The 25390-nt window shown below is 43.8% G+C and overlaps 10 protein-coding genes across 10 annotated transcripts; 6 read left to right on the plus strand and 4 right to left on the minus strand.

The window, feature by feature from the left end:
• Positions 1–1540: 1540 nt before the first annotated feature.
• Positions 1541–3636, plus strand: O0I10_000270 (uncharacterized protein; the record flags this gene model as incomplete). Its single annotated transcript, XM_058480383.1, has 8 exons — positions 1541–1603; positions 1680–1928; positions 1995–2091; positions 2159–2382; positions 2459–2602; positions 2660–2771; positions 2833–3251; positions 3322–3636. The coding sequence occupies 8 exons, from the start codon at positions 1541–1543 to the stop codon at positions 3634–3636; spliced, it is 1623 nt and encodes a 540-aa protein (XP_058348906.1).
• A 161-nt stretch (positions 3637–3797) lies between these two features.
• On the plus strand, positions 3798–6127 carry O0I10_000271 (uncharacterized protein; the record flags this gene model as incomplete). The annotated part of the gene is made up of 13 exons (XM_058480384.1): positions 3798–4008; positions 4107–4288; positions 4359–4416; positions 4489–4574; positions 4628–4771; positions 4828–4959; positions 5025–5126; positions 5187–5347; positions 5403–5450; positions 5521–5620; positions 5680–5758; positions 5827–5915; positions 5984–6127. The coding sequence occupies 13 exons, from the start codon at positions 3798–3800 to the stop codon at positions 6125–6127; spliced, it is 1536 nt and encodes a 511-aa protein (XP_058348907.1).
• Positions 6128–6343: 216 nt separating this feature from the next.
• Positions 6344–7184, minus strand: O0I10_000272 (uncharacterized protein; the record flags this gene model as incomplete). The annotated part of the gene is made up of 2 exons (XM_058480385.1): positions 6344–7003; positions 7071–7184. 2 exons carry the CDS (start codon positions 7182–7184, stop codon positions 6344–6346), a joined length of 774 nt encoding a protein of 257 aa, XP_058348908.1.
• An 847-nt stretch (positions 7185–8031) lies between these two features.
• O0I10_000273 (uncharacterized protein) lies at positions 8032–9949 on the plus strand (the record flags this gene model as incomplete). Its single annotated transcript, XM_058480386.1, has 4 exons — positions 8032–8320; positions 8398–8508; positions 8582–8727; positions 8789–9949. The coding sequence occupies 4 exons, from the start codon at positions 8032–8034 to the stop codon at positions 9947–9949; spliced, it is 1707 nt and encodes a 568-aa protein (XP_058348909.1).
• Positions 9950–10129: 180 nt separating this feature from the next.
• O0I10_000274 (uncharacterized protein) lies at positions 10130–11818 on the plus strand (the record flags this gene model as incomplete). The annotated part of the gene is made up of 7 exons (XM_058480387.1): positions 10130–10296; positions 10359–10426; positions 10488–10611; positions 10688–10797; positions 10900–11114; positions 11177–11482; positions 11537–11818. 7 exons carry the CDS (start codon positions 10130–10132, stop codon positions 11816–11818), a joined length of 1272 nt encoding a protein of 423 aa, XP_058348910.1.
• A 1913-nt stretch (positions 11819–13731) lies between these two features.
• Positions 13732–15637, plus strand: O0I10_000275 (uncharacterized protein; the record flags this gene model as incomplete). The annotated part of the gene is made up of 8 exons (XM_058480388.1): positions 13732–13901; positions 13964–14007; positions 14074–14167; positions 14232–14391; positions 14450–14543; positions 14603–15026; positions 15087–15316; positions 15387–15637. The coding sequence occupies 8 exons, from the start codon at positions 13732–13734 to the stop codon at positions 15635–15637; spliced, it is 1467 nt and encodes a 488-aa protein (XP_058348911.1).
• Positions 15638–16158: 521 nt separating this feature from the next.
• O0I10_000276 (uncharacterized protein) lies at positions 16159–17236 on the minus strand (the record flags this gene model as incomplete). Its single annotated transcript, XM_058480389.1, has 2 exons — positions 16159–17021; positions 17098–17236. The coding sequence occupies 2 exons, from the start codon at positions 17234–17236 to the stop codon at positions 16159–16161; spliced, it is 1002 nt and encodes a 333-aa protein (XP_058348912.1).
• Positions 17237–18141: 905 nt separating this feature from the next.
• Positions 18142–19266, minus strand: O0I10_000277 (uncharacterized protein; the record flags this gene model as incomplete). Its single annotated transcript, XM_058480390.1, has 1 exon — positions 18142–19266. The coding sequence occupies one exon, from the start codon at positions 19264–19266 to the stop codon at positions 18142–18144; it is 1125 nt and encodes a 374-aa protein (XP_058348913.1).
• Positions 19267–19506: 240 nt separating this feature from the next.
• Positions 19507–22502, minus strand: O0I10_000278 (uncharacterized protein; the record flags this gene model as incomplete). The annotated part of the gene is made up of 14 exons (XM_058480391.1): positions 19507–19596; positions 19664–19976; positions 20046–20148; positions 20226–20316; positions 20385–20490; positions 20561–20658; positions 20719–20796; positions 20867–21037; positions 21098–21236; positions 21322–21452; positions 21515–21600; positions 21676–21773; positions 21834–21888; positions 21956–22502. The coding sequence occupies 14 exons, from the start codon at positions 22500–22502 to the stop codon at positions 19507–19509; spliced, it is 2106 nt and encodes a 701-aa protein (XP_058348914.1).
• A 1095-nt stretch (positions 22503–23597) lies between these two features.
• O0I10_000279 (uncharacterized protein) lies at positions 23598–25059 on the plus strand (the record flags this gene model as incomplete). The annotated part of the gene is made up of 3 exons (XM_058480392.1): positions 23598–23940; positions 24017–24486; positions 24565–25059. The coding sequence occupies 3 exons, from the start codon at positions 23598–23600 to the stop codon at positions 25057–25059; spliced, it is 1308 nt and encodes a 435-aa protein (XP_058348915.1).
• Between the last annotated feature and the right edge of the window lie 331 nt (positions 25060–25390).

The following is a 25390-nucleotide window of genomic DNA, read 5'->3' on the forward strand; positions in this document are numbered from 1 at the left end:
ATTTTGCAAAGTTATTTGTAAACTGCCAGCTAGCAGCCCATTCCTCCCCTTCTCCATTGCTGTTCAAAACAATGCATACAAACGATTGTCTTGCTCCAGCCCATCGTCCCCCATCATTGAACTTTCTTGATCCAATAGGATTTGACTGAACAACGCACAAGCAAAGAAGTACCATTCAACGTCAGTTCACGTCACTTAATTTCCCAGCTCTTCCACTCCAAGCTTATTTGCCTCTTCCTCCCATTCTCAACTGTTGCCCCATTCAAGTACAATTACCATCTTGCGAACAATTGCCCTGCTTCAACCCATCATGTCAATCCTACAACTGCCTTGATCCGATTGTCTTTGACTGAATGGGCAAGTCCATGGCGTGTACACCCCCACTCCAACACGCGCCTTCTTGAAAATACATTGTCTTGCACACCCCTTTGCCACAACCAATCGCAACAGCGTTCATTGCAGCAGTTGTCATTACTCCATTTGTTTCCAACAGCGTTCTTTACTTGCAGCATCCTGCCTTGCAGCCTTTTTTACGTGAACAGCAGATAGCCATTGTTTAAAAGCAGCTTTATTTACGTGTAGCAACGTGCATCAATACATACGACTTCTTATGGGTATGAATGTGGATATTGGTTTGGTCCATGGGATGAAGGAATTGGATGTATGCAACACGTGGAAAAAGAGTGGTGTCCATTGTCAACTTGATCAATACGCATGGTGCATCCTATTATCGTACTTGACGCTATTCCATGGCAGCTACTACTTTGTGCAACCTGTCGACCAGGCATAGCCATCATCGTCCAGCACCAAGTTTCGATCCGCCATGCTTATAACCCATTCACCCATTCACTTTTGCAAAATGCACGTTTAAAGGATAGAAACTTTCCATGTCGATGTATCTCCCATTTGAACAACTCCTCTACTATCCCTTGTGAATGATATTGGATTAAAGGATCACTATATGGAATGCGACATTTATGTTGACCAAGTATTTCGAAGTTGCTATAGTGTAAGAGAGCTTCCTTCTTCCTCAGCTGGTAGCGAGATCTATGCATGGTTGTAGAAGTATACATATCCACTTGTGAATGCTGTGATAAAGGGAAAAGGGTGAATGAGAAAGGACCTAATTGATTCATTGTGTCTTGAACAAAGGCTGTATTCGATAGCATCATTCTTGTAGATACGCTGCAACACGTTCTTTTTATTGTTGTAATCAGGCAGATTACTAGTGAAATTGTCCTATCTATATATTGCTATTGTCGACGAACAATGTTAGGCTAACGGATAGATGGTGGAACCAAGAGCTACTAGACTACACTCTAAGAACAGGTGATTACGATTTCATTCTATGATAGTATTGAATGACACCGGTTGAATGACAACAATGAAATAGGTGACCACAATGATGCCAGGGGTGCCTGAAGCGAATCCAAAATTGTGATAATGAATCGAGTGTGGTGGTGGTGGTGGTGTTTAAATGGACGTGGTGGTGGCTGAGTGCGACACATCTTGAAATAGACCTCTAACCTCTTTCCGCCCAATGTCATTTGAAGCACGCTTGTGCCGAGAGATCGTCGAAGAAGACTTTGGTCCATTCACATCGGTATGTCCATGCAACGATGATAATGCAGCGATCCAGCCCATGTGCTGATTTGCAGTACTCTGTGCCGCGTGTTTAGAAAGTCGTTAGCCAACTCTTACTGAAAGGACGTCTCGGCTTGGGTGACATTGTCCGGTTCACCAAATTGACCCAACGTCAAGTGCGCGAAAGCCTTGTGGTGCTTATTCATCATGCTCTTGTCCACTTTACCGAGCCAGAGGAGGGTGTACGTGAGCCGACATTCTATCAAGCAGACGCTCAAAGTATCATGATGCGGCTGCGGATCGGTCCTATCATGCGGGTCACTGAGGAGCAATATGGAAAAGAGGTAAGTAGATTGGGGGATGAGAAGAGAGAGATCCAATGTAGAGTAACCATGATTTGATTTGATTAGGCGCTTAATATCATCAAGCTTATATTCACTAATGGACGTATGCGACTACCAGCAATTCATCAATGGGTCTCCGATTTTGACAGCAAACCCAAGACAAGTGAGTTGGATCAATCTTCAAGGTCATTGTATGCGGATCACTTATCAAACAATGATATCATACATAGAGAAAACAACATATACCACAGCATTCAAACGACTCGCCATGGCTGGTCTTATCACAGCTTTACTCCCTGAACACAGCCGATCGAGCACGGATAGGCTACTCATTGCCCAAGAAAAGGAAGCACAAAAGTATACAATCACCAGTGCAAAGGATATGAAGGCTATCAAGCAAGCAGCACAGGCACAAATCGACGCTGAGTATTCAATGACAGAAGGCATTGGCATGGTAAAGTTTGCGTTGCTAGGGATGGATGGATCACGCTACATGTGACAGGTAACTGATGGATTGCTTTTCTATATAGAAACGAAAAGCTGTTGATGCGTTAGCCGGTGAAGAAAAGCGAATGGCAGTTGGCAAGGAAGATGACGTTGATCATTTCGACATTGACAACACCGTCTATTTCGCCATCAACTATGAGAAATACAACATGATTTTCCGGAATAACGTGAGTAGGATACGACATGGCAATGATAGGAGGGTATCTCACATTACATTATCATAGACAATCGTTGATTTTGCCACCGAACGTATCAACCGCACTGCAGGCCAGATTGTAAAGGCGTTCTTAGAGCACGGCAAAAGTAAAATGAAAATGATCAAGGAAGAAGATTCTCGTAAGTCATCACGCAAAGGCTAATAGAGCTGATGATATTGATTGAATGTTTGCCTATGTAGCCTCCGCATCCCCAATGCATATCGTCAACCTCGTACCATCCGAAATGTTGACACAAGGCGATATTGTATTGCAGCCTGACCCAATGGATCCTGACAAAAAGCCCTCGTATCAAGAAGTGGTTAGAGGGTACCTTGCACTCTTAAAGACCGATCAAGGTGGTTTTATCAAATCCAAAGACGAGATGGGTGCCAATCAGTTTTCTGTCAACTTTGCCAGACTAAGGAATACAATGCGGCGTCGCGTGTTTGAGGGATTATTGCGAGACAAATATGGTGTAGCCACTTGTCGGATTGTACGCATTTTGTTGGATAAGGGCAAACTAGAGGAATCACAAGTGCAGAAATTGGCCATGTTGCCTGCCAAGGAAACGCGTGAAAAATTGGGTCTTCTCAATTCCAAGGGCATTGTGGAAATTCAGGCAAGTAGGGGGGGATTGGATTTGTAGCTACTTCAAAGGGCTAATCGGATCATCATCATCAAATCAATAGGAAGTGCCCAAATCAGCAGATCGAGCACCTGCACGTACTATTTATCTTTGGTATGTTCCGCTAGAAAAGTGCTATCAAGAACTATTGATGGATGTATACCGAGCTATTGGCAATCTACAACAACGAAAGCAAGAGGAACTCAAGATCCGTCATCGTTTGGTGGAAAAGCTCAGCCGAAGAGATGTGATTGAAAACATGGATCTTTTGAGTGATGGTGACAAAGCCGAGATGGCTCAAATGAAGAAGGTCCTCGAGCGATTAGAAGTATCCAAGATGCGTTTAGATCAAATTGTGATGATTTTCAGAGATTTCTAAATAATACATATAAAGCAGCCCGGTTGCTATAGTGATGCATGATATGCATGGGTATGTCTCTCTTGTGTGTTTGAGTCGCTTCGTCGTGTGCGTGTGAAATAAAAAGCGTGCATGAATTTCTTACCCCCCTCCTCCCGACTTGTTTCCCATCCTTATCAACCATGGAAGAAAACAGCAACAACAATAACAGCCACACTGCCAGTAGCAACCACCGAGCACTGTATAAGCGTACCAGCATACCAAGAAGTCAAGAAGAATTGCGTGAACGACGTATGGTGTTCGATCAATCCCTTCGCAAGAAGCATCGCGAACAGCTTATTACTGCCAAACGATTCCGTCAACTTACGCATCGCGAAGAAAAGGAGAGTGCAGGTGACCCGTTGCCACCCATCAATGAGCACGATGGCAAGTTTATATCACAAGAGGCATGATGTTTTGATATGTAAAAGCTTATATGAACTTTATTATAGAGGATATCGATCCTTACTATCGTCTAACACCCGAGCAAGTGAATGCGCTGGCATCTGATTTGAAGAGTGATGAAAAGCAAGTGCGTATGGTGGCAGCACAGCATTTGAGCAAGTTTATCTTGGAGCCGGCACAAGCTTTGATTGATTACATTACTCAAGGGGATTGTATGGAAGCGCTTACAGTGAGTATTTTATCAAAGTGGTGGTGATGGTGGTGTATTCAACTCCTTATCTCTAACCCAATGGCAATAGCACATGATGACGGGCACTGAGCCTGATGAGCAGCTGCAAGCCGTCCAAACAATCTCAAGTATGTAATTTACCCACCACTTACTTCCTTGTGATTGTGGGCGGCTAATGTAACTGATGCTTCATGCACCAGATATTGCCGCTGGTCCTCATGATTTATGGATAAAGTCAGTCTCGGCCGTGCCATATATGATCCAATACCTCGATTCGGATAACATTGTATGTATTAGGGTCATCCAGGATGATGTGCTTTTCCTCACACCGATACATAGAATCTTCAAGAAGCAGCAGCTGGTGCTTTGGGAAATATGGCAGCTGAAGAACTGGGTGATATGACAACCGAAGATGATGAAGTACGTGATACGATCCGAAAGAATGGCACCATTCCACCTTTGGTACGATTGCTTGATTCTACGGTACGTGTCTTTATTGTTTACTGCATAGCTTTGTTCTCACAAATAAGCAAAAATAGGATCCCAGATTGGTGCAGACGACATGCTTTGCTTTAGCCAACTTGGCAGCACGCGCATCAGAGAGTCAACTACATGCATTCATGGCTGCTGGGATAACACCTCGATTGTTGCGTCATCTCAAGGATAAAACGGTATGGCATTGTTGTTCCCAACAACCATGTATCGAATGATTCATCTCACTCACACACACACATAGCCTGATACAGTCACTGATATTTGTTGGGTGCTCAGTTACATGACAGCTGGGTCCAAGGAGTTCCGAAAAGAAATCATGCATCAACGCATCGCTCCCTTGCTGGTAATGTGTAACCTGCTACCATCATTGTTTCGTCACCTTTATTGATGTTGTGTTTATTAGGTGGAGAATTTGAGAGATCTTGCTCAGCATGGTCCTGTGGTCTTGCCTATTGTGCGTACTCTGGGAAATTTATGTGGTGGGCCGGATGAGTACACCAAGGCTTTGCTTGCACAGGATGGCTTCCTCTTCACAATACTCCTTTTGACGCATTCCGAGCATCGGTAATCCTTACTCATTTACAACGCTATATGAGCATGCCACTGATATTTAAACTAGGGCAATCAAAAAGGAAGCGTTATGGGCATTATCCAACATTACATCTTGGTAAGTGATACTGTTTGTTTCACCTTATGCAAACAAAGACGCTGACCCTCGGTTTCCCCCCGCATCATAGTGAGGATATGGACATTGTGAAAAGTGTGGTGGATGCAAATGGTATTGGTTATCTCGCTGATATCCTTGAACAACATGGCGGTTATGATATTCGTCAAGGCGTAAGTATATAACTCCAACCAGATGAGGATTGAACAATGACTCAAATAATCCCATATAGGCTGCTCAATGTCTCTTGAATATTGCCTATCACAGTGAAAAGTATATGGAGATTCTACCACATCAACGGCTACTACCAGGTAACCTTTCTTTTTTCCCATGCACCCAGGCTCTCTTATTTACTCATCTTTTCTCACCCCTCCAATAGCCTTTGTGGATTTGGTCCAATCTCAGGATGCTGAAATAATGAAGCTTGGATTACAGTACATTGATTTGCTATTGACACGTGTACCAAGGGTAAGTAAAGATGATGGGATGGTAAATGCGTGTTTGTATATTTGGTTGACGTCTCTTTACTGTATTAGGGAGCTGATGTGGTTCAAGTGACACCAAACTGCATGAAAGCTTTAGGTTCAGTGACACCCATGCCTGATCCCGAGCTCTATGTGTATGCGAACAGATTGGTTGACAAATTTTATGGAGAAGCAACACAAGAGCTACATGGATGAATGAATGAAGTAGTAATGCAGCCCATAACATTATCATTTATCAATAAAACAACTTGTATGAAAATGTGCATATTTTAATGGAGGAACATGGTATATAGGAGTAGTAAATGAAACTAGATAATAGCTGTTGAACATACCAAGGAAGGAGGGTGGGGGTTGAAACGCACACATACACACAAGGGGAATGGTTGGGGGTGGGATGGTGGATAATAGGTATCATTGATTTTCTTCATCAGGATGTTCTGCATAGGTGCGAATGCTTACGATCAAACGTTCCATATCGGATTGACATCTTTCGACGGCGGATTGCAAATCACCATCTGTCTCCTGCACGTTACCAGCAAGTGCTTCTAATTCCGAACGCACATGATCCACAAAAGCTTCAGTGTTGGATTGGACTTGATCACGCATCCTCCGCAATGCATCGAGTCGCTGTTGCTGTTCTTCAACCCATTGATAGGCTCGTGTTTCATGTATCTTGGAAGCCAAATGACATCGTTCAGCTACAATCGCTAGTTGCGCATTGACGACACGAAGTTCTTGTCGAAGTCGATCCACTTCTCGTTGTGGGCCAGAAGCCATGGATTCTTCCAAAACCTTATAATGCTGATCAAGTCGTGCCTTTTCCTCAGTAACAAACTTGTGCTTTTCCATGGCTGCATCCAATTCCTTTCGTGCCTTGGCCGCTTCTTGCTTTAGTCGCTTGACCTCGCTCTCCATATCCTGCGACGATCGTTTGGACTGATTTAGTTGCTGCTGTTTGCTGTCCAATGTACGCATCAAGCTCTGGATCTCTGAACGATGCTGTGTGTTGCTCTCTGCATATTCCTGTGCCTCCAATTGGTACTTTTTTTTCGATTCACGTACTGTATCCAGCTATGTATGTAGTATTGCTTCAATGAATAAACGAGGGAAAAGAGGAGTTGTATGAAAGGTTCATTACCTGCGATCGGGTGGCGGCTAGTTCTTTTTGAATGGACTCCCAATCTTGTTGAAGTTGTACGAGTACTTTACTGGATCGCGAGTTTTGGACACTTGTTGGCATGGGTTGGAGCATAAGTGTTGCACCGGGAAAGAAGGTTAAAAGATGGAAGGAAGGAAAATGAAAAAATACAACAAATCAAGCACCGAGGTTGGCATGGTATGCTGGGCTGAGCAGAAAACCACGTTTCTTGGTTACGGAAACAGTAATCATATTAGGGATGGGATCGATGTGGCATTGACAAAGAAGAGGGCATATGAAACAGACGTCATATTAATTCACTTGGTAGGTTTTGAATGCACACATAGCACTGGTGTGAAAATATGTGTGGGGTAAAAAGTTGGGTTGAGCAAATGGTATTATAGGTTCTCTCGGCATCATCAAAATTGCCTCTTTCTTTCTTTGACTTTCCTTGTTTCTTTTTCCCTTTCTTCTTATTTAAAGCAGCAACCACCACCACTTTTACACCACTCTTACTACTACTACTACCACCACAACCACCACATTTGAAGTTGTCAGTCCGTGCACACTCGCCTCCTTTTGTGTTCCATCGATCCATCCTTGTCGACTAGTTGGATTGCTTAACCAAGCCTATTTTAATCCGAAAAGACAAGAGAGGGGGAAACGCTTTGCTATTGTGTCGTCGCTGCGTTTGCCTCTTTCTTTTCTTTTTCTTCTCTCTCAAAAGTCAACTTTCAGCACATTCTTCCACGAGGCTTGAGACGGTGTGTGTACGTGTGTGTAGTCGTTCGCAAGAGAACAAGAACAGGGAAACGACGACGACGGTATCCCCTTGCTTTTGCTCTTTCTATTGGCTTCTCCTCGTCTTTTTTATTATCAACGTTTTCCATTGCGGACTGACAGACACCGTGTACATCCTTCATTCAACCTCGACATTCTCATCCTTGCGCATTCGACTCCCATGACAACGACATTTTCCATTCGCAAGACTACTGCTGCTGCTGCTGCTGCTGCTTCTTCCCACAAGTGCAAGTATATCAAGCCCCGTGCCATCCAATCACCTGCCGCCTTACCGTTGCACACCTCACTTCCTCCTTCTCCGCCGCATAAACAGCAGCAACTACAACATCATCCAACAGCATCCTCGGTCGATAGTACTCTCAGCACAAACAGCAGAGATGTCATTGTTGGTGATCAATGGCTTGTCCTATCAAGAATAGGCGAAGGCTCTTTTGGTGAAGTATTTGAAGGTATGTGAAATCCACTTCTCTTTTACTTTTTACATCATCATCATCAGCTGACACATTTTCACTTGTTATTATTATAGCCGAGGACATTGACACCCATCGACATTATGCCATCAAGCGTGAACCACTTGACACACCTTTTTCTCAATTACGACATGAAAGCATCATGTATGATGTATTAGCAGGTGGCCGTAAGTGTTGTCCACTACCACCACTGCCCATGATGATGATGGTAACACATGTCATGTTGCTTTATTATCATAGCTGGTATTCCCCAATGCCTGTGGTATGGCGAACACGATGACTTTGCATGCATTGTGATCGATCTCCTTGGATCCAGCTTATCACAATTACGCGAGACGGTAGCCTACATGTCCATTGACACGGTAGTTGACCTTGGTTGCCAAATGGTAAATAGGATAATACCAATAATTACTATACTTGTCATATACTCACACGCATCTAAATTAGGTTACCATCCTGGAACATATCCACAATCGAGGCGTGGTGTATCGCGACGTGAAACCAGACAACTTTTTATTCCCTGCAAACTGCCATTTGCCAACAACGACAAGCGTGGCTTCATGTGCCGATGTCTTTGACACCAACAATATTCCTCAGCTGAGCGTGGTTGATTTTGGTCTTGCAACATGGTGGCGTAATCCACAAACGCATAAACCATATCCACAAAGCAAACGCCGTATCAAGCATAAAACAGGGACAGCACGTTACGCATCACTCAATGTGCATCGAGGCAAAGTGCATGCTCGTCGTGATGATCTTGAAAGTCTCGGCTATCTATTGTTGGATCTACTCATCGGCACATTGCCATGGACCGGCATTCAAGCAAAGAGCTCCAAAGCTGGATGGGATCGTATGCGTGAGCTCAAAGAAAATACCGATCTTAGAGATCTTTGTGCTGGATTGCCACGTGGTTTACTTGAATTTGTTGCCTATACAAGAAGTCTTCATTTTGCCGACACGCCTGATTACGATTACCTGAGACGGATGTTACGTGAATCGATTGGTCATGGTGAACTTGCAAAGTCCGTACCAGAAAAGTCTCCATCCTTATCATCATCATCATCCCATCATCATCATCAACAACAACGACATGTAAAAGGTGGTACAACGACGAGTACAACAACAACAGCAGAGGAAGGTGTATTTGTCATGGATGATCTTGCACATGAGTTGTCAGCAGTCGATATTCAACAACCCAATTATCGACAAGGACGACGAAGACGAAGAAATAGTAGCAACAATCATCGAAAACGTTCCACTAGCAAAGGTAGTCTCCATCACAATACACCGAGACGTGGCAACAATGCGCCAACTACGACGACACCACCATCGCCACCCTCTCCATGTTCCATCTCGGCTGGTACTACTGGTGGTAGTAGTAAGCATCAACAACAACATGCACAACGTAAGAAACATGGTGGTTCTTTGGTGGGTTGGAATACGCACAAAAGTTCACGTGTAGCAGCATCTGCGGTGTCAAAACAAAAAGTGGAAGAGGTGACAGCAACGCCTATGGATGATGAATGGAACAAAATGATGCTATGGGGAGAAAAGCAAGCCTGCTGGGGACAACAGGATCAACGCCAACACCCTCCTCCATGGTTATAGCTTTATCCTTGTGCGTATGTGTGTGTAATACCCCAATGATGCTGATGATGATAGGTGTGTGGGAATTCCGAGTAGGTGCATCGAATAAGCATTTCACACAGTTCTTTTCTACTACATCTCCTTGGAATAAAAATCAATTCTTTGTCCCTTTTTCTCTTGCTTTATCATCACCTCGCTGCTATGTTTCTTGCTTCGACAACAACATCATCGCTTCGATCACTCGCTCACAAATGCTTTTCAACATCAGCCTTTCGTGCTTCAGCGCTTTCCAACACCTATGTCAAATATGATTGGGAGGACCCTTTCAACTTGGAATCCATGCTTACTGAAGAAGAGCGTATCATGAGGTATAAAACGTCAAGACCATCATCATCATCATCATCATCCATCCTTACGTTTCATCTATTAGAGACACAGCTCGCAATTACAGCCAAAACAAATTGTTGCCACGTGTTGTGGATGCTTTTCGAAATGAGAGTAAGCTCAAGGCTGCCATACTACCATTCACCACACACGACTCATATGATAATAATGATAGAGTTTGATCGGCAAATCCTGGCAGAAATGGGTGAACTTGGATTGTTGGGCGCTACCATTGATGGCTACGGATGTGCAGGTGCATCATCAGTTGCTTATGGACTTGTTGCTCGTGAGATTGAAAGGCATGTATAGGTTGTCGACGACGTTTGATTGATAGATAGGAGAGAGGCTAAAAATCATGCATGGTACCTTATGCAGGGTAGATTCGGGATATCGTTCGGCCTTGTCAGTTGTCTCATCGCTGGTGATGCATCCCATATGGGCGTATGGTACCGAGGAACAAAAAAACAAGTATCTACCTGGTTTAGGTAAAGAGACGATACACGACCCCTACTACTACTAAGATGCATTGCTGATCCTTCCTCCTTGCGTAATTTCCTTTTCTATATCCGTATCTTATGCATACGCAGCCAAAGGCACTACCATTTGCAGTTTCGGATTAACTGAACCCAACCACGGCTCTGATCCTAGTGGTATGGAAACTACAGCACGCAAAGAGGGCGATACCTATGTGCTCAATGGCAGCAAATCCTGGATTACATTGGCTCCTATTGCTGACATCATATTGATATGGGCTAAAAACTTGGATGAGGATGGTGCTGTACGTGGTTTCATTGTTGACAGGGCAAGTACAACATTGTAGGACGCGCTTTTGCACATTACTATGCTAATCCTTCCTTTATGCAGAACACACCTGGTCTTGAGACACCTGTAATTGAAGGCAAACTCTCGCTTCGAGCATCGATCACAGGCATGGTTATGATGGATGAGGTGCGTGTGCCAGCTGAAAACATGTTGCCTGGTGCCAAAGGGTTACGTGGTCCTTTTGGATGTTTGAACAATGCAAGATTTGGTATTGCATGGGGAGCACTTGGTGCAGCTGAAGCATGTTTGAATACTGCAAGAGACTACACGATGCAACGTACTCAATTTGGTCGACCTTTGGCAAGCAATCAATTGATCCAAAAGAAACTTGCAAATGCACACAGCGAGGTAATTCATCGTTTTTCATTCATCGTTTAGAAACGGCTAATTAAAGTATCAAAGATTGCACTTGGGCTTCATGGTTGTTTGCAAGTCGGGAGACTCAAGGACCAAGGCAAAGCGGCTCCTCAAATGATTTCTTTGTTGAAGCGTAATAATACCATCAAGGCCTTACAAATCGCCAACGAATGTCGTGAGATGCTAGGTGGCAATGGGGTTGTCGATGAATATCATGTCATGCGTCACGCTTGTAATCTTCAATCTTTGGTCACGTATGAAGGCACATCAGATATCCATGCTCTTATTCTCGGCAAGAGTATTACCGGCATCAACGCTTTTTACTGATGAATGAAATAAATATGGAAGTCGTTCCGATTCGCTGCTACAATTTCGACTTGTGTTCATGTGATCCGAAAATGCGGCGGCCCAAAGCGAAATGAGCGGATCATTAATTGGGACCACTTGTTTCACCCATGTTGCTATGCTGATTACGTACGGGCAAACCCTGACGACCCTTTACTTTCCCTCGCATCCCATATACATACATACATACATACATACATACATGATGTTACTCATCAACAAAGTCTACCTTACATGCATCTATTATACCATAAAATCGTAAAAGCTTTTGATCCATTATCACTGGCACGACGATACTTAATGCCTATTGCAGCTAGAGATTGCTATACCATGTTCCAATAGAATGCCTAGAAAAACAATGGCTGTATTCCTCTTCCATGAGGACCCGCCGCTCAAGCGGGGTGGGATGATGCGATGCCCCAGGAATTCCTTTTTGGTTACGGGAAGATTGGGAACCACCCAACAAAACGCCATGATGAATCTTGTTCGATGATGCATACACCCAGCGTTCTGGGTAGGAAAAAAGTGGGATTATAGCGTTATCCATTCATTGCTGCTGTATGGTGTCTTTACGCTCAGCAATATACACCCCCTCATCCACATTCATGCTACCATGGTTGGACATGTACAGCATTGTTTTGTCAACATAAAAGTAGCGCACTGACATTGTTCAAATAATGAAACCGAAACATGGTATTTGCTGTCAATCAGATGTGCCCTATTCCTACATGCTCCAGATCTTCCCGTTGCCTTTTTTTTCCCAACACTGGTATTTCGTCATATGCTGTACACCTCTATCTTGTGCAAGGATAGGCATCTCTACTCACTATTTCATCGCTTTTACGTTGCAACTACAAGGCAATGATCCCATTTTTGATCTGATTTAGACAATCATTAGCACTATAGCTGAAACAAAATGGGTCGATAAGTATCCCGAGTCAATGGATGTGAATCGAGAAGGTGCAGCAAGACAACCAAACGATGCACGACCCCGATCGTAACGGCGCATTTAGCATTGTGCCACATTGCCTTTTGTTTTCTATCAAAGATCTTTCTCTTTGCTTTTAATGTCGATCACACGAATTGATTTCGCACGGTCGTCATTGCCCCTTGAGCAATGTTCCACCTTGTATATCATGCCTTTTATCTTTGGATCATTTCCATTGACCCTTGATGCGTGATCAGCATTATAGTAAAATTTAAATGACTAATGTCAGCATTGACCCAGAACGGAACTAGGTTTGTGCTGGGTGTGTATGGGTGGGAAGAGAGTGAGCGGGGCTTTGTTAGCTGCAGTTCAATCACGGAAGCACAAGGAAAGTTTTTTTTTCAACATCCAAGAGGTATAGTAGTATGCATGATGATGCTGACATTTCCATACTCTTCCATATCAATATACCCATTTTGTATCATCCCATGATGTATAAGTCTTTTTTGATGCTTTTATGTTACTAGCCAAGAAAAATTACTCATATATGGGTCATTTCGCCCACATCAGACAACAAGCTTTGAAACGATTGTAATTCCGCATTTCCCCAGATTTGGTATCACTATTTCGGGAAAGGGCATCCCGCGGAAAGCGTGTACCGAATCATGATCCAAGGAATAGAGCGGTATAATGTGGGGAAACGAGGCCCAGCCTATGAGCTGAGATAGGCATGTGGGGAGTTTTTGATGTTGGTTTTTGCGCGGGGAACCCGGGTGAGTAAGCACGACATAATACAACCCCACCAACACCACCAGCACCCTTCTCCACCACCACCGAGGAGCAGGAACGAGAAAAAATATTGGGATCCAGTCTATTCCTCTTATAAAAGACAAGCTCTTGTCATCCTATTACCTTTTTTTTTCTTAATCCCTACCACCTTCTCCTCCACCAGCACATACTCTTTGTCATGGCTGTCGTTGAAAAAGATCAAGAGATCGGCCACATTGATATGGAGGCCGTATCTCAAGCAAGCAGCCATCATACCGAATACCGTAACAATTTGGATCTTACTGAAGAAGAAAAACTTGTCGAGAAGCGCCTGGTGCGTAAACTCGATTATCGTCTCATGCTTTGGGCGTAAGTCATTGTATACATGCCACCTTAAGAATAAGAAAACTCATCGAAAATGGCTCATTTAGTTTCCTTGCTTACTGGGCTAACGGCTTGGATCGTAACAATATGCGTATGTATTTTTGACATTTGCGCTTGTGGTAGTAGTGACAATACTAATAGCATTCGTTTCATGCAGCCAATGCTTATACAACCGGTATGAAAGAAGAACTTGATCTCGACAGCAGTGCATACAACTGGGCTATCACCATGTTCTTCATTGGCTATGTCATGTGAGTCCTCCTCCCTATTCAATCTTTGCTTCGTAAACTTGTTACTTATTCAGCCATCCATTAGTTTGCAAATTCCCGCCAACGTTGTCATCACCCGAGTACGTCCTGCCATCATGTTGCCGCTTGTTGTGACCCTTTGGGGTGCTGTCGTTTGTTTCATGGCCCTTGTCAAGAACCATAGCGCACTCTTTGGCTTGCGTATCGTCCTTGGTTTCACTGAAGCTGTATGTATCGCTTTTAAATCATCCCCCAACAACAACAACTCACACCATCCATCTATAGCCCTTCTATCCCGGCATGGTTTACTTGCTTGGTAACTGGTATACTCGTCAAGAATTAGGCTCTCGCACTGCCTTTTTCGTTGCTGGATCTCAATGTAAGCTTTTTTGCCCATATTTATTACCATGCCGATAATAACGTTCTACTATGATATAGTCTCTGGTGCCTTTTCTGGTCTTATTTCAGGATCCATTTCTCAAACTTTGGATGGCGCAGCTGGCATGCGAGGCTGGAAATGGCTTTTCATTATTGAAGGTCTCATTGGTGTTGTTATTGGCCTTATGGGCTTCTTCCTTATCCCCGATTACCCCCACAACACTCGCTTTATCAAGGATGATGAACGTCGAGTCGCCATCAAACGTTTGGAGCGTCAAGGCAAGAAGGTCATTGCCACTGGTCTCAACTTGCAAACCTTGCGTAACATTGCAACCACGCCCTATGTGTACTTGTTCATTCTTATCTTCACTTGCATGCAACTTGGAATGGGTATCCTTCAACAATTTGCTATCATCCTCAAGGAAATGGGCTACGAGGCCTCCTTTGCTAACTACATGACCGTGCCTGTTTGGTGCTTTGCTGCGTAAGTACAAAGCATGATCCCCCTTCTCGAGAAAAGTTGTAACTAACAAAAAGACTATAGCATTGTCATTGTCACCCAAGGCTATCTCTCTGACAAATATGGCCATCGTCACTGGCACATTCAAGCTGGTGCCGTGTGGACCTTGATTTGGTACATCTTATTGGTGGCTGTCAACAATGGCCATGTACCCATCCCATTGTTGTACGTCTGTGTCTATATGGTTGTCCCTGTTCTCGGTATCTCTCCCATCATGATGACATGGAACAATGAAATCCATCAATGTGATCCTGGTACGTGTATTTTTATTATACATAATACCATGCCTTGGCTTTTTGCTCATCATCTTTTTCTATATTACAGAAACACGTGCCCTTGCTATTGCCATGGTTAACTCGATTGGTAACCTTGCCCCCAACTTTATCAATGTTGCGGCATGGACCGTCACCCAAGCACCTGCATTCCGCCTTGGAAAGATCGTTACCACCGCTACTACGGCTGCCATGATTGTCATGTGTGCTATTGTCTATATCTTGGAACGCTACAAAATCTTGCTTCCCAAGGCTCAGCAACGTATTGAAACCGAGAGCATGGAAAAGAAGGAAGAACACTAAAGGATGTCTCTACTATTCACGATCAAAGCTCTCTATCACAACAACTGTATATTGTAATTTCTACTTCTTGTATTCCTTATCGATTCTGTAAATAAACATCACCTGCCTTATTATCGTGTAATCATTTTATATGCTCCGTAGGGTTCTATAGGGGTGTATAACTCGTAACACAATGCATTAGCAACCTCGTGCAAAGGTAGCCGGTACCAACATGTGCATCGAGGATGTCAAAAGTGATCATGTGTCACACACTGATCCTGCAATCTCAAGTCCGAACTTGCCACAGCAATCCTTGCTTATTAATTAATGATGGCTTAACGAGGAGAAAAAAGAACAAACGTATATTTCACATCATGCAAACGTGGGGAGGGGGTGATGAATAGATGAACGATGGGTGATATTGGGAGAAGCTAGTCAGGTACATTTATATAGCGGATGCGAATGATTGTGAGGGAAAAAAAGAAAGCTTGATGATGCAAAAGGGAACAGAAAGGAGATGGGTGAGGAAGGGGGGGAGCAATCTAGATATCAATATCGTCCTTTCCAAACATGCCACCAAGAACGACCTTTTCACCTGGATTGAATGCTGGCATACCAAGATAAGGACATGTTGAGCATCGGAAAGCGTCACCCAAAGCACAGCTTCCACAGCCACCAGTTGCCTTTGAGGTAGGATCCACATCAACGACATCATCACTTGAGCCATCATCTTCCATCAAATCCAATGATACGACATTTTCAGCTTCTTCCTCATCCATTTCTGCACGACCACATGTACAATTCTTGCATGCTTTACGTCGACCGCCGGTCATTTCACAATCATCAGGACGTGCCAAAGATTCCTTGCTAGGCTTGATACGATCTTCTTCATCCAACAAGGCTTCATCATCCTCGAGTTCTTCATCATCGTCGTCATTACCAGAGACAGCCCATACGGTCTTTTTGGTCTCTTGTTGCTGCTTCTTTTTGCCAAAGCTCAATGTCACCTTTTGGCCAACTTCATAAGCAGGCTTCTTGACAGTGATATAGACCATGCCCAATTTGCCTGAGAGTGCTTGGACACCTTGTTCTACACGAGCAGCACCCCATGCCTTGATGAATTCTGTGAGATCAGCATCCGAGAGAGGCAACACCTTTTGAACTTGAACATCCACGAATCCAGTCAACTTGAGTAGCGACACCAATTCAGCTTCTTTGCGTGTAACAGGACATAAATTGGCATTCACAGTGGTGCCATCCAACCAAATGGGCTCTTGCAATACCAGACTGCCGTTAGCCGTCAATGTGGATAGAAAGCGTGAAAGAATTTGAGGTGTGTGGATGCTGATAGGAGGCTCTGCCGTGTTGGAATAAATCTTGCTGTAGGATGCCTTGTTCAAAGGAGCTATCAAAAGAAGTGATAGATAGATATGAGTGACCCTTACAACACAACCATGAAGAGTCTCTGATCTCCCAATTACCTTCCGCAACCCGCTCCATGGCTTCAAATGAAGTATTGCCAGCCTCCTTTTCAGCCGATGCCTTGATCTTTTCAAGAGAAGCTTGATCGGACTTGATAGAAGATACTAGTAGAATGGAATCGTTTGCTGATGCAACCATGGCTGTTGTGTAGAGAGAAACGGAAAAGAAAAGAAGATAGAAAAGACAACGGCGGTGGGTTTGTCAGCAAAAGCAATCAATAAATGATTGGTTCTCGGGTTCCGAGCATCCCATTGACCGAGATCATCTGCTTGATAAACGCAGGTGCTGGTGTGTAGGTGTTATCGCCCGGTGCATTCCGTTACCAGGACAATGCCCTTTATCAATGTCATATTTCTTTTATCACATTATCATCTAAAAATTGCATCCACTCATTCATTATCATACCCTAACCCACCCCCCTTGTTACCGGGAAACGGTACTTCTTTGTGTCCCATCGTCCTCATTATACCAATCACATGTGATCTTACATTACCTTAGAAGAATCAAAATTATCCCCATTGTTTCATGATTGCCCTGGTATCCAACGCAACAATACCCCTTCTTTTTTTGAATCACAGGATTCATGTAATACGACTCGGCGATCAGCTGACTTTATACAATAAAACGCAAACACCACCACGTTATATGGCCTGAGAAATTGTGAATGCTGATCTCATCAAGCTGCATAGTAACAACCCCCCCTTTCCCCTATGTAACGACACATACAAACAATTATAGGTTCCTTCCATACATCATCAGCCATATTAATGAAGAATCTGCAGGTACAAAGAAATGAAATGTTATGTACAAATAGCAATATAGAAAGTGGGCGTGCGTGTGTGAGTGAAGTAATAATAAGTGCGTGGATGTAATAAAAGAGGTGGGGATGTTTGCATGGATGATGAGATGCGGTTGTGTGAGTGTGTGTGTGCGTGTGCGAGTGTGGTCGTGTGTGTGGAATGGAATCGGATAGAAGAAGTGGGGGTGTGATGATGTGTGTGTGTGTGTGTGTGTGTGTCTAAATGTAATTGTGTCTACTATTTTCATGAAAAAGCTGCTGCTCTTGTCGAAGGTGCAAAATGATCGTAAAATCCACTATCGACTTCTCGAGAAGGGACCATGTCCTCGCCGACCAAATCATCATCATCTTCCGTAACAATAGCATCGGCATCTTCAAAAGGATTGACATACGCCTGTTTTGTCACTTGTTTGTTTTCTTGAACGGTCATAAGCAATCGATGTTTGAGTTCGGGATCCTCCTCCAGCTCAATACGTGGTTCAAAGGTGCCGTGTAAACCCATACGAAGGCCATGGAACACATACATGGCATCTCTTTCAGCATGTCCCAATTTGGATTCACTTTCTAAGCAATGCTCTATGACCTCACGAGCACGTTCCACAATTTCTTCAATGTCGTCGTCATCGTCATCTTGGTGAAACTGCACCAACGTGCGTCGTCGATGCCAATAATGCTTCATGACGTATCGGACGACAAAATGCACTTCCATCCCTCCTCGACGAAGCACTTGTTGTCCATCACCAATTTGGCCAAGTTGTTGTTCAAGCATGTTCAAGAAACGAGAACGAATTTCGCACGTGGGAGGCAACACAAAGAGGATATAGTTGAGCGTGTATAATCGGTGCGTCATCATTTCCCATAATTGTTGGTTGCTATGGCTATTGTTGGCAGGAGGATACCGTTGCTGTGATGGTGGTGTGGCGGCAGGTGATAGTAGTGCAGCAGGTGTCGGCTGACGAATCGGCGTAATCATCGTCTGCAGTGTTTGCTTTAATCGTGCTGCCATAAAGAAAGCCCGGTTTTGACATCGTTTGTCGTTGAAAAAGAAAGATCCAAATACATCCGCAAATTCTCCATTTTGTGCTTCTCTTGACATGGCTCGCAAGGTCTCACCAAAGCTGTTGGCTGTAGTAGAAGAAGTTGTTCTCCCAGCAGCACTAATAGTGCGACTACGTGGCAATGAATGACGAGCCATGTTGCCATAATCAGATTTGGTATTACTTGATGGAAGTTCTTCTGAGGCCGTTGATGTTCTTGAGGGAGGAGGAGAAGAAGGTGGATTTGGCGAAGGCGAACGATGTCGATGTGTAAAGGCCGATAGCTTTTTAACTGAGCGGACCCTCGAAAGCTTGGATGAAAAGTTGGACATGATGAAAGGGGTGTTTTGAAAAAGAAAAGAACACAAAGGATGAAGGGGGTTGAGTGAGTGTGAAAGATGGAAAAAGAAAAAAGGGGGAGACAAAAGAACAAGACGAGTAAAAGAGAGAGAGAGAAAACGGTAAAAAAAGAAACAGATAACGAAAAGGTTGTTGGTGCCCTGCCAAAAAAGCCAGCTGGTACACGTTTCCTTGTGCTCAGATGCACCGAATATAGAAAGCAGATGTGCCTTTTAATTCCCTTCATCCAAGACACGCTTCAACTGTTCTCTTTGTTGATCAGTGATTGTGATGCAAATAGACGACACGGAGGATGATGGGTACTATTGCGCGCATAAATCTTATTAGCTACATGTCGTTGCTGCCACTACTGCTCCACCTGGCACTTACCAATAAATCCCGAATACGGGATTTTGTATCCGCAGAACTCCGAGAAGGATCGGCTTCACACAACAACAGACTTTGGATATATCTCTGGTTCATCTCGCTCTGTGCTTCAGTCGTACGTTGCTGCAACCACATGGCAAAGTTGCCGCACTTTAAAAATTGTGCATACAGCTCTTTGGTGGGATCCGATGTAGACGTCCTTGTCTTAAAGGTCGACTTGAATGGTAGTTGCGTGCCATGCTCCTTTAGATACTTCATGAATTGCTCGGTCTGGAACGGTCTCAGTTGAGGAGGTCCTACATCCGCCTGAAACACCCTACCAAATCGAGTAGTTATGTTAGCAAAAAAGCAGCTTCCACCTGCAATGCATATCTCCTCGTCTTACGTGTTGTTTGGAATAAGCGTGCTAAAATAGCGATTTAAAGGACCCAAGAACTTTTCAGTAAGATCGACAAAATGGCGACGTAATATGTTATTAAGCATCCAGTCTAAAGGGTTGGAACTCAGTAAATGAATAACGCATAACACATGGCCTTCTTTCCCCCAAAGAGATGAAGAAACGTACCTGGTGGGTAACCACGCATACTAGCCTCGGTGAGCATCTTGAGCAGTTGTCGATCTTTGGCTATGACAGCTTTTCGCTTCGATGTAACCCCCTGCATGAATCCCAATAAGCCCAATGTGGTCGTATATATACAATATTCCCTTTGCCGGCTCTTCTTACCTGTATAAACTCAAAAAGCACATTTGCTTTGCTCCCTAATGCAGCCTTTGATTTATGCGGTTGAATGTGGTTGCCGTGTGCAGTAATGAGTGTCCCATCCGGTTTGCTACATTATCAACGCTATTAGAACAAAGAGCAACATCATGGTGTACGTGTGTATAGAGTATATAACTTACCGTAATTGTTGTCTACCAACACGCACAATATGTGGCCAATGCTCGACAGCAGTATTAAAGAAAGGATTGGTTACACCAAGGATGAGATTGGAAGGTGGCTATATACGCGTTGCATAAGATTCTGCATAACCCCAGACTATGTCACACACTCTCTTTACCTTATTCTTGGTAACAAATGATTTGAAGTCTGGATCTTGAATGGTGAAATAAGGTCGATAATCGCCACAATAGGGAATCTAAAAAAAAGTATAATGAATGACGAATATTCATATTGATCCCCCGTTCGCTCGCTGTCATCATTCTTACCGGATTAATGAGGTTCACAAGTGACACCACTGCTTCACTGCATACTCCTGGATCAGGGGCCATTACCACCAATGGTTCAGCTAGCAGTATGAGCTCCCATAACAACCAAAGATCTTGAAGGATATCTTTAAAATGATGGTATAATCCGCCGATTGGCAATGATGCCATGATCTAGAAGCGGTAACGTATCAGCAAATGGGCATTGAATGAGCTTGTAACACGTCTTCATACCTGCTCCTCGGGTTGTAATCGATTCATATCAAATGATGTGGTCTCCAGCAGCTGAGGATTAAAAGGCCGTGATATCTCCACTTGTAGTAGGTTACCCAAAAACGGTAAATCGAGTACTTTGCCTTCTACCACAGGACTCCTATTTCCAAACATTCATATAAAGGGAGATGTGATTAGTCCTCTTCTCAATTTTGCCACCCCCCCCGCAAGGATTCGATGCTTACCAATTGGCAATGTTCATACACGCCGCTTCCAACATAGGTTGACCATTATCGAAAAACACAGGGCCTAGTAGAGCGACCAGCCGTGAAAAGAGACCCACAAATGGATGCTGTGACAAGAGAACCAATGATTTCTAATGCTGCTGGATCAGAAGAATGCCGACTCGTCTTCGTTACACGACCCTTTTTGTCCAACCTGGAAATAGCCGCGACGAATAGTGGGATCCTTTTTCTGCCGAAAGAAAACATAGCCGTAAAGAAAGCCTGCCGTTGATGTTGGGCCTATCGGATGTATAATGAGATCTCTTTACTCCCGAAAATCAAAACAAGGAGAGAAAGAAAGAGACACACACATACCAGACACTGCCAATCCTGCTGTACTTGCTCGTACTCGTACATTGTATACTTGATCCCCCACTTCGAATACATTGGAATCAGGAAAAGCCGAGAAACAACTAATCCATCATGTTCAATGATTTGATTTGATACCTTGCATCGTTCCCATGACGACTTACATGTTCTTTTTCTCCAGATCAGTGAGCTCCATAGGTGGATATACATAATCAAGCGCTTATGAAAACCATATCAGCAGCAGTTATAATAATAACCGAAGCCTTGTCCCAATAACCTTATATACCTTGTCCAATCTCCAGATCAAAGTTGACAATGCAAAAGCCAATCATCCATCTTCGGAATTGTGCTAAATCATCAGGATCCAACTTTAGCATGGTATCATCGTTGCCGTTCTCTGTAATATCCAGATCAAGGGCTGAACTCTTTGTTGATAAAGCATTCGCTGATGGTGGGCGTGGTGGTGGCGGCAGGGATGAAGGAGACCTTGATAAAGGTTGATCGTCAAAAAAGTTGGGTTGTGAACTGGATTTGCCTAGACTCTTTCCGAGAAAGGACGAAGACAACGAAGGTTGCTTTTTCAAAGAGAACATTCTGGGAGTGTCGCCAATGTCGGCTTCTTGGTATCTTGACATTGCTACTTTGCGTGTTGTTGCAGGTGATGCAGAAGGCGTTGTCAATGGGCTATTGTGTAGACGTGGTGATGCATAAGACCAAGGACGCGCGGTGTGAGAAGCCATGTCAGATTCATCGTCAACGTCGTCATCGGACAAAGTGAGCACTTGGAACGGCGAGGAGATATGCGAGTTAGAGATATCAGACTCCATAGCCATTTTGATTTGAAGAAGGGAATAAATAAAAGAGCTCTCCTCGAAAACCGGAAGGAAAAAGGAAGAGAGAGAGAAGAGAAAGAGAGGAGAAGGAGGAGGAGGAGAACAAGATCACTCTCATTCACTCACTCACGCTCACTCACTCATCTTTGTGCACACACCACACATTGGGCGGCATTTTAATATCTCCAGAGAGAGAGACAAACGAAAAGCATATGCACACACATACAAAGAAAGGGGGTGTATGAGGACTTTCATATACACTGATATGATTGAAACCTTTGATCTTCATGTCAATGATCCCCGGCTTGCCTTTTCATTCATTTCCCGGGTATACAAAAAAGAATAAACTCATTCAACAACCCAAACCCAAAGATGGGATTACACCCACCCCATGATCAATCTCCTCTACTACAAGTACGATTTGCATTTGATCCTTTACCTTTCATTGTATTCTGCTTGATTCCAATACTTCATTGTCCCCTTTCACAAGGACATCATAAGCTGGCTGCTTTCGGGAGTAACTGCGCGCCATTTATGTGGTGCTACCACCACTTGACGACGGAGATATTAAAGTTTCTTCTACTATGCATAAACGATGATGACCGTAGTAGTAGTAAAAGGTCCTTGTTTGCGTCAAGTGCTGCTAATGTATCATGACCCACCATACAACACACCCCGAGTAAACATTTGTATATATATAAACAACACGTCTACGATTACTTTTGTGAAGCCCCAAAGTAGTAGCCAATGTGTTAATGAACGTGTGTAGAGAATATGAATAGATTCAACAATATAAAAAGCGGATGTTAATGCATATGACATTAAGGTAACCATGGAAACCGCACCGGGCGACGCGTTTGGTTTAGAGTGAGCCCGATATGCCTGTAACCACATTCACCCAAAAACAGCTACAATCAGCTGAGAGGAAAGCATAAATCCAGAACGGAGTTGTGGCCACGCACCTGCATTCTCTTTTTCTTCTCGACGTCTTTTTTTTCATTACTCTTTCTTCTTACGTCTCCATTCTTTCAATCCTCCCTGCCGATAATCACTTGAAAGCTTCTCCTATCCTTCAACAGATTACGCAGCATAAGCATGACATTTTCAGAAAATGACCAAGACGACGTGTTTGTGAGAAGGCCATTACCGAAAAGCAAACACCGCGCTGTCCCTGGTGGTGGGAAGCAATATCAGCACCAACAGCATGGCACAACACCCCACACACGCCCCATCCCTACCGCAACCACAACCCCACAACAACAACCACAACAACAATCAGCAGCCGATTCATCCGATGGTTTCTCTGCCGCTGTTTCATGGCCTATCCTCTTAGCCATTGTGCCCACAGTGGGTTCCTTTTTTGCTGGTAGTGCAGATGCATGGAGTGACTTTGTAATGATCCTCTTGATTCTATTTTATGTGTATAAATGGATGACAGGTATGCAAATTCTATATCATGTTCACACACACACACCATACACACATCATTTGTATTCACACGCCTTCCTTCTTAGTGCCATGGAATTATTACGAAAGTGCACGTTCGAGACGTGTTATTCATCAACGATCTACATGGCGTGGTAGTGGTATCGATAGCGACGACATTGATAGCAAAAAGAAGCTTGCTGAATATGAACGACGCCAAGCTGTGGCTGATGAACTTCGACGACACGAGTTGGCTGGACTCATCTGGGTAGTCATATCACCTGTGGTTGCCGGCTACACGTTGCAGTATAGTCGTTACTTTTTAAGCAACTATGAACGCTATATGAGCTCTTTCAATGTATTTGTGTTTGTATTGGCGGCATCGCTCAAGCCTCTTGCCCACGTGCTTACCTTATTACGAGAACGCACCTTATACTTACAAAGCGAGATGCAGATCTCTGAGACCGAGGTACAGCTCTTGCAAAGAAAAGTTGACCTCATGGAGGAGGAACTTGATACATTGCGTAAGGCTTTTGCAACCAAGAAGGACCTAGGCCAGGTAATAATGCTGTCCCACCATCGCGCGTATTTCGTTTTGCATGTGATATTAATTATTGCCTTATCCTAACACAAATAGGTCACTGATGATTTGAACCCCACCATTCAGCGACTTACCAAGACCATTCGTCGCTTTGAAAAGAAGGAAAGTGATATGCAATCCTTGGCTGATAACCGACTCGCTGTGATTGAACAAAAGATGCAAGACTTTGATCAATTTATCTGCTATCGTATCGAGCAAGAGCAACGACAATCGGCACATGGCATGGTCGTTACGCTGGTGTTATTGCCACTCAACATTACATTGTGGATCGCCAAACGTATGACAGGGCTTTTACCAGTGCCACATGCTCTTTTGGGCTCTTCAGCTTCAGCAGCAGCATCCGCCGCATCAGCTAAACCAGTGTTGCATCACCATCATCATCGGCCTAAAATGTCTCTGCCGACGAAGCATCTGACACATCCCGATATTCGTCCCACAATGCACGGGTCTACAGCACCCGATCCTACGGAATATGTAACAAAGGAAGAGGCAACAATGGCACTCAATCAGCAGAGGTCCCTACAACGTTGATCTATCCCATTGTTCTCTCATTGATTCTCTCTCTCATATGAATATTGTACAACATTGCTTATCACACACACACACACTCTCTCTCTCCCCCAACCCACTTTTTCTTTTTTCTACCATCACCATACCATCGAATAAGCAAAAAAGAAAATTCCCCTTTCTAGCACCATCACATTCATCATTTATCATTCGCATATCCACACACACGCACACACACACATCATACCTACTTGACCGCTCTCATATGCTTATTGTAATACTTGACACCCCTCGCATTGCACACATACCAAAAAGACTTATCCTTGTGCCTTTGCCTTCTCATTTATCCGTACCA

The sequence above is a fragment of the Lichtheimia ornata genome, assembly GCF_029851405.1.
Source record: "Lichtheimia ornata isolate CBS 291.66 chromosome Unknown scaffold00001, whole genome shotgun sequence".
Lineage (NCBI taxonomy): Eukaryota > Fungi > Mucoromycota > Mucoromycetes > Mucorales > Lichtheimiaceae > Lichtheimia > Lichtheimia ornata.